The sequence below is a fragment of the Nelumbo lutea genome, chromosome 5 (genome assembly GCF_056320005.1).
Source record: "Nelumbo lutea isolate HS-2025 chromosome 5, American lotus-T2T, whole genome shotgun sequence".
Lineage (NCBI taxonomy): Eukaryota > Viridiplantae > Streptophyta > Magnoliopsida > Proteales > Nelumbonaceae > Nelumbo > Nelumbo lutea.
The window spans coordinates 14,433,166-14,440,979 of record NC_142688.1 but is presented as its reverse complement, the minus strand read 5'-3'; the positions used below and the strand labels follow the sequence as shown (position 1 = coordinate 14,440,979).

Below are 7,814 nucleotides of genomic sequence, written 5' to 3'. Positions count from 1 at the left end.
TGGGCCGGCCCAGGCTTGTATCTGGGCTCTAGTTTTGCCTTTTTGGGTTCGTTCTGTTCCTCTTTGTCATCATATTGTCTTGGGTTTGGAGTGGTTTGTATGTGCTTTGGCTTTGTCCCATTGGGCCGGTGCCGGTTTAGGCCCAGCTGGTTTTCCAGGGCTCTCCATGCCTGTTGTACATTCCAAGTGGCAATGCAAGGTGAAGTATGTGAGCCCTACCATGTTCACTATCATTGGCCTTGACAATTGAAACTGTAAACTATTTGGCAGCCTTTGAAATACTCAATGCAATGATGATAGAGTAACAAATTTCTTAGAATATTGGACTATTTTTTGTCTCATTACATCTTATCAATCCCTCACGAATTAAAGCCCAACTGAATGGTTTTGGGTCTGTTGGCTCAAGAACAGAAGCTAACTAAGCTGTTCTCCTAAAGAAGATACCACGTATAGAAAGAAATGCTAGATGTTAAGGACAGTGAGAAAAAGGCAATAAGTAATATATCCTCAACAAAAGAAGAGAGTATCTCAGTGAAGGAGACCAATCTTGGGTTATCAAGTCTTCTTTTTTAACTTGTTCATCAGAATCTAGCAAACAGAACAGGTTGTATATATGTGACATGCAGAACACAACAACAACAACAACAATATGTCGGTGCATTTGGGTAAACGAGTTGTTTATCCTACGTACACTAATTACATTCTAGCTACAATGTCAAACCTTTAACATATATCATAAGAACTAATAATTAATTAAAGCACCAATGGAAAGAAAGAGTCATCGTCAAGAAATAGTTCAGACCAAAACAGAGATGCTTCTCCTTCATAGCTAGAACTGCTGCAAGCGTCACCCGTCGTGTTGCTGGTCATGGTCGTCTCAGTTACACGTGGAGCAGCTAGTGCAGGTGGCTGATGGGGAGGATGAGAGGGAGAGGCCGCAGAGGGAACCCATGGAGACTGGAGCCAGCTTTCTTCTTGGCTAAATGATGTAACATCAGAAGCTTGCGTTATTTCATTGGTAAGAGGTGTTTGGATGCTGCCTGGCAGTTGCAGGCCTGATGAATGAGAGAAAAGAGTTGAATCAGGGACAGGGAGTACTGGTTGAGAAGTAGCCATTCCTAAAGGATTTGGGGAAGGATTTTCCCACTCGAATGAACTCAAAACCGGGTTTTCTTTGATTGGAGATGTGGAGTTCATTAATATCATCTGTGGGAGACAACCTATAAGCTTAGCCAACTGATGACAAGCTTCTGCCGGTGTAGCCAGTGGTATCAGCAGCAGCTGGGAAAGGCTGGAGAACAGATCAGTTCGAGGTTGGTGAGTCATGGGATCGAAGCCCATCTTTATCAGTTTCCTCTTTATGCGTGTGTTCCAAAAGTTCTTGATCTCATTGTCTGTACGACCTGGGAGATGCTTCGCCATTACAGACCACCTTGTAAACAAATTATCAAATTCAGAAAAGCTAGATAGTTTAATAATGGAATATATATAGGTACATATGTACATGATACATCTGAAGGAAAACAAAGAATATATAATTACTTGTTGCCAAGAACGAAATGCAGATTTAGAATCGTCTCCTCTTCCTCAGGTGAAAACTTCCCTCTCTTGATGTCAGGCTTCAGGTAATTTTCCCATCGTAGTCTACAGCTCTTCCCACATCTGTTAAGACCTGCAAAGAGTGAAGGGACATCGATGGGCATTAGTGAGAGAGAGAGAGAGAGAGAGAGAGAGAGAGAGAGAGAGAGATGGGTTTGGTTTGTTGGTGAATGGTGATGATATTAATTAAACCTAAACTACCCGCTAATTTGGGCAGGGACCTCCAATTTGAATGACCATGTTTTTGAATGTAAAGAAGAAGCTTTTCGTCCTCTTCTGGAGCCCATGGACCTTTCTTCAGACCGCTTTGATCACAACAAGGGGATCTTCCCATTTGATCCTTAGCTTACCGAAATAATCCAGTACGTACTGCTCCTTACCGGACGGAATAACTAGGGAGGGACGTCAAAGGATTTAACCTATTTATACAAAGGCCTCAGGCCTCCCCCACTTTGTGCTCTCTCGTCTCTCCTTCAATATTTTAATTAGTTCACTTTAAATTTGAAAGCGACTGTTACCAAATAAAAGAAACTTGAAACTCGAAACTTGAAAAAATCCAAATCTGATAGCCATAACGATGACAGCAATTATAATGATGATTGTGATAGTAATAATGTATTAAAAAGTTATATTAATATGTATTTTTTATTCTTTATTTTTATATTTTTTGGTTTTTATTATTAATAAGATATAGATTTCAAAATCCAAATCTGATTACATAAAACATCTCATCCAAATATCGTCGGATCGAATTGTGAAATTCAAGTATCATTGATAGGCCTACCTACTTGGTTAGATTCTTCTTTTTGTAATATTTTATCTTTTTGGTGTATCAATTTTTGTTCATTTATCAAATAAATGTAAGATTTGAATGGAAAAAATTGAATGAGGTGAATAAAGTTGTTCGATCCGAGGTGTGTCGAGCTAAACATGCAGTGGATGGTCCTATCAAATAGACGAAGTCAAGGTGGAAGGACAAGACAGTACACCATAGTCTACACACACAGAGAGAATCAAATGCCTCAAGAATTTACCCCTAGGTAGGCACTTCAATGCTCAAGTTAGTAATGAAGAGAGAGATTGGTTGGGTCAAGCAGGTAGAGTGAACTGGTCCAAGCGAATGAGAGTAATGTGTGTCAGATCCGAGACAGTTTACCCTGAAGGGGAGATGCCTTTATATACATCGAACACCTGTGTCATAATCGGATGAGGTCCACGGGGTTGCTGGGATGAGGTCGCCCATCGAGGTTCCCGAGAGGTCCTACTCTCCTTGATGGCCCACGTCTCCTTATTCATGCGGGACTCTGCTTCCTCGTGAGGTGGTTGTGGTGACATGTGTCGATGTAATCTAAAGTCACTGGCCACAAAGGCAGATCACGTGGCAGCTTCGGCCAGCTAAGGCGTCACCCGAATAGTAAAAATTAGTGGTTCAATTTACCATTTAAACCTCACAATTAAATAGGGACTAAATTCAAATTTGAGTATTTTAGTTAAAACAATGTTCTATAATCTTATTCATACTTTTAATAGTAGTGTAAATATAGAATTTTAGATGTGTTCAATTTTTTCTATAATTCTTTTTGTACTTCTATGTAAAAATAATTCTGATATGTCATACTTACTTCTTGCTTAATATGATAATTATATGATATTATACATGTGGCTGAATGTTCTTTTGCAAAATTTATGTATTTTTTTCATTTTGTATTTTTATATTTTATTAGTTTTATTTATTTACTTATGACATTAAATTCTAACAAATTTGACCCAAAAGTTAAATTATTGATTTTTGTCAAACATTAAAATAATTTTATTTCTACTCAGTTCTAAATTATTTATTTAATTTTTATTATCAATAAAAATAATTTTTGTTTATTACACTTAGTTTTAATTTTGTTAATAAAAATATGATAAATGTGTCTAATTTTTTTCTACATTTTGTAATTTTTATATTTATTTCTATTTTAAAAAATTTACTACCTAACTATGACTATATAGGTTGATTAATTTGATTCGGATGGTTGAATTTCTTAGCCACCACTATGATAAAGAATGATTTTGTTATTGAGTTAATTTTAAAATATGCGGGTTTATATTGTTAAAAATATTGGCATAGATTTAATTAGTATCATTTATTAGCAAAAATTACTTAATATAGGATTTAATAATAGAAAATGAGAGTTAATGCTTTAAGTTATAAGACTTAATGAAAGGAGATTAAATAAGGTGGAAAGTGATAATTTAAGTAACATTTTCATCCTTTAAAATTAGAGATGTACTAAATAGACAAATATGGACATTTTAGTAGTCATTAAAATTGACGTTAAAACTACAATAAAATGACTTTCATTCCATGAAATATGGGCTAATTTTAGTCTATATATACATTTTCCATTCATGTCTCCAAATGAAAAGGAAATGGTAACAGTTTCTCCAAATTCAATTCAATATATCTTATCAATTCAATCCGTTTACAAAATTAATTTGATTGAAACACATATGAATCCACCCCCTGCAATCTGATCTGGTATGATCAAATCTGATGATTTGATATTTAATAAAATTTGTTATTAATGTTGTATGTTTATTAAGGAGTTTCATGCAAATTATAAATTCATCTTAGTTCATGAAGGACGTGTAAGGTATTATATATATATAGAGAGAGAAAGGGAGACATGATTCTCAGAGTATATAGTCTAAACAAATTAGTCGGACCCACTAATTTGAACATTCTTTTCTTTTCTTGTATTTTTTTAAATATATTTCCTATCAAGTAAGCAGAGATGTTCCACTTCCACAATATGATGGATGTATTTGCTTACAAAATCAAAACTAACGATGCTGTGTCAAACACCCCTTAATAATATATATATTAAGGCATGTCAATCGTCTTTGGTATAAATTATTAACTTGGCTAAAGCATGCGCAATTTCTTTACCAAACACTAACCAAAATGGTCTACCATTATTCAATAAATTTCTAAAGTTATATCCCATTAGAATTAAGCTTGAAGTTTGAAAATGTGGATACCCTTTGGGCTTTGGCTCTTCGGCGTGACATTACCAATCCAAGTAGCTGGCTGCTGGCACCTCCAAAATATCAAGTTCTGCCATGCATCGTGACTTTGACAATTTAGTGGTAAGAATCTCTCTGTTTAAACTATGGTTTTTGAACCGCTGTTGATGGCGGATGGTCGGATCATTATTGAAAATTGTTCAGGCAATTGGTTTCGTTTTGCTTCAACTTCGGTTTTTGGTCAAAAATCATTAAAATGGTCAATGATTTGTTGATTCAGGCAGTCGAATTGTGAATCTATTTAATAATTTTTGGTCTTTTTTATTTAATTATTTTGTTAATTTTTTATTTTTTTTTGTCAGAATAGGTCGTTTGTTCAAAATAGATGATCAAACCGTCAACCTGAAAACCAGTGTCTAGAATGGTTCCAATTCTGGGTCATTTTTTTAAACATTGGTTTAAACAGTACCACACCGCTAATATTGAGAAGACTACATACATAAACAATATTTAAAAAATGACCCGGAGGCCGAACCATTTTTGCATTTGGGTTACAAATCACCGATTCAATCAGTCAGGTCGAATGGTTCAGACCGTGCCATGTCAATGGGTCGAACGGGTCAACGGTCTAACTGTCCGGGTTGAACGGTTTTTTACCATTTGACAGATTTTAACTGAACTGGACCCAGAATTCTAAAAATTCTAAAAAAGTGACTGTTCAAACGGTTTAACCAGCTGAGTGAACGGCAAATTGAGAACATTGTATATAAATCGTTTCGCCACACAATGTATGACTAGATCAAAGGAAATAAAAAAAAGAGGGATGAGATATATAGATTGTTTGAATCAATTCTCTCTCTACAGAGAAGGAGTTAGGATTTTCTCTTGAGATGAGCCAAAAGTTAGTAAACATAAATAAGGTGATAGATAGATGACCAAAATATAGGTGAGGTTGAGAAGGGTATTTTGTGGATTTTCAAGGCATGGGGGCCATGGCCTCTCTCTCTCTCTAAGCACGTACCTTTGCAGCAGTGCAAATAAATTGTACGCATTCCCAAACATTGAAAGAGATGAGATCAGTATATTTTTTTGGGGGATAAATATACTGCATAATTCCACTCAAATTTATAATAATTCAAAATTTTAAACAATTTTATCTATTACATTAATAAAACTAAGATTTATTGGGATGGACTGAACAATAAAAATCCCATCTTCTTTATTGACGATAATTAAAATGAAAAAAAAATAAAAAAAACTGTCCCGACCGTAATCATCTGAGGTTCTAAACCGAACTGCTGGCAGAAACTGGGTCATGCCGCATTAAATTGAGCAGGTTGATGTGAAACCCATATTAAGTGGGTTTAGACCCTATCGCATGTTTAATATTGCGTTAGGAGTTAGGACCCAACCTGTAGTCCGACTCAAATGCATATATGGATCAAAATGAATTTATCCTACAGGAAGAGACCAAGTGGGGCAAAGAAGCAGCTCAATCAGATTCCAGATTCAGATTCCTCTAACCATTAACCATTAAATAAATAGGTATTTGGTAAATTAAACCCAGTGAAATAGAAGGCCCTTTGCGGATATACAAGTTTCTTCCTTTGATGATGCAACAAGTATAATTACTCTTCAACGTCTTCAATTTCAGAAATTTTCATTCATTGCGGACCCTGTATCCATGATTGAGTTTCTTTTAAATTTTGACGAATTTATTTCTTTAACAAATTTTAATTATTTTATTAGTATTCTATAATATTTTGAAGGATAAATTATAAATAAGTACCCTCTACTTTGGGGTATTGACACTTGAGGGCCTAAAAACTTTCAATTGCAACAGTTTAGTATCCAAAAGTTTCAGAAATATACAAAAATCCAATTCCATTAAAACTGAATAAAATTACAAAAATGCCTATATTCATATTCTTTTTTCATCTTCTTCTACTTTTAGATACTTTTAGATACAAACAGTGGCAACAAAAAAAAATTATGATGGACAGTGCATTTATACAAATACAAAAGCCAATATGTAAGCATTGTTCAATATATATTCATCACCTTTGGAAGCTTCATTAGAGAATCCAAATGTTCTCTCCTGTTTCTGGATGCTTTTATTTGAGTGCCAACTTTATCTGCTTTATTGTCCTGTGAATCGATGTTTTTTGTGCCATCATTGAATTGCATTTGATGGTAGATCCATGATTTTTAAAAACGAATCAGTCAGGGGTCTAGTTACCAGTTCAAATGGTCCGACCATTTGACCCGAATGCCCGGCCCATTTTGACAAAAAATATAAAAATTTTGAAAAACAATCAAAACCGTTTGAATGATTTGGACGGTTCAAACAGTTAATTAGCCGGTTCAGCAGTTTGCTGAACAAAATCAACAATTTTGGGAAAAAGCAGGTTTGGGGAAAAACGGAACCGGTCAGGCAACCTATTCCCGGTTTTCCCGGTCCAGTCCAGTTTTGAAAACCATGGGTATATAAAAAAGAAAAAAAGGAGAATTTGAATATGAGCATTTTAATAACCTTTACCCTTATACTCACTATAACACCAGTTTAAATCCGTTAAACTTAAGGCTGTGTTTGTTTCCAATGTAAATATATATATATCAGTATAAAACTCCATTCCTAGCCATTTGTTTTCAGTGTAAGTTTTACATCAAAAATTGATATAAACCTCCCCTTGGTTGAGTTTTACATCGATTATCACACTTTAAAAAGTTTCAACAGTTCACTCATTTTCAACCCATCGGTGTTGAACTACATTGATTTTTACATCGATACAATTGCACTGACAGCAAACACAGCCTAAGTGTATATTTCTAAAAGTTGAAGGACTTCGTATGTCAGCAATAAATGTCGAAATCTTAATTTTTAAACTTTTATCAACAACATTTCCACTCAATATTTTTCATATATCGTGTCGGTTGTTCTCAATATTTATTAACAACCTTTTGTACCAAAGAAGTTAATAACTACTCTCATCCCAGTGAAGGGTTCTACCAGGCCAGATTTTCTAGTTCTAGACTTCTAGTATTTGATGAATTCAAGCAGCTCACGGAAGGTTGACAAAAAAGAAATACATGAACGTTGACCGTAAGGTCACATCCTGCCATTTCAACAACTGCTTTCTTTGAACCTATTAGGTTTGAGACCTTGTACCCCCAATTGGTCCAGGGCCTGCTCACTGCGT

The 7,814-nt window shown here is 35.0% G+C and overlaps 1 protein-coding gene across 1 annotated transcript; it reads right to left on the bottom strand.

Annotated features, from left to right (window-relative positions):
* Window positions 1–589: 589 nt before the first annotated feature.
* On the bottom strand, window positions 590–2,045 carry LOC148850505 (transcription factor MYB93-like). Its single transcript, XM_088947790.1, has 3 exons — window positions 1,801–2,045; window positions 1,543–1,672; window positions 590–1,432 (listed from the first exon to the last, which is right to left on the bottom strand). The coding sequence occupies exons 1-3, from the start codon at window positions 1,931–1,933 to the stop codon at window positions 754–756; spliced, it is 942 nt and encodes a 313-aa protein (XP_088803916.1). The 5' UTR covers window positions 1,934–2,045; the 3' UTR covers window positions 590–753.
* Between the last annotated feature and the right edge of the window lie 5,769 nt (window positions 2,046–7,814).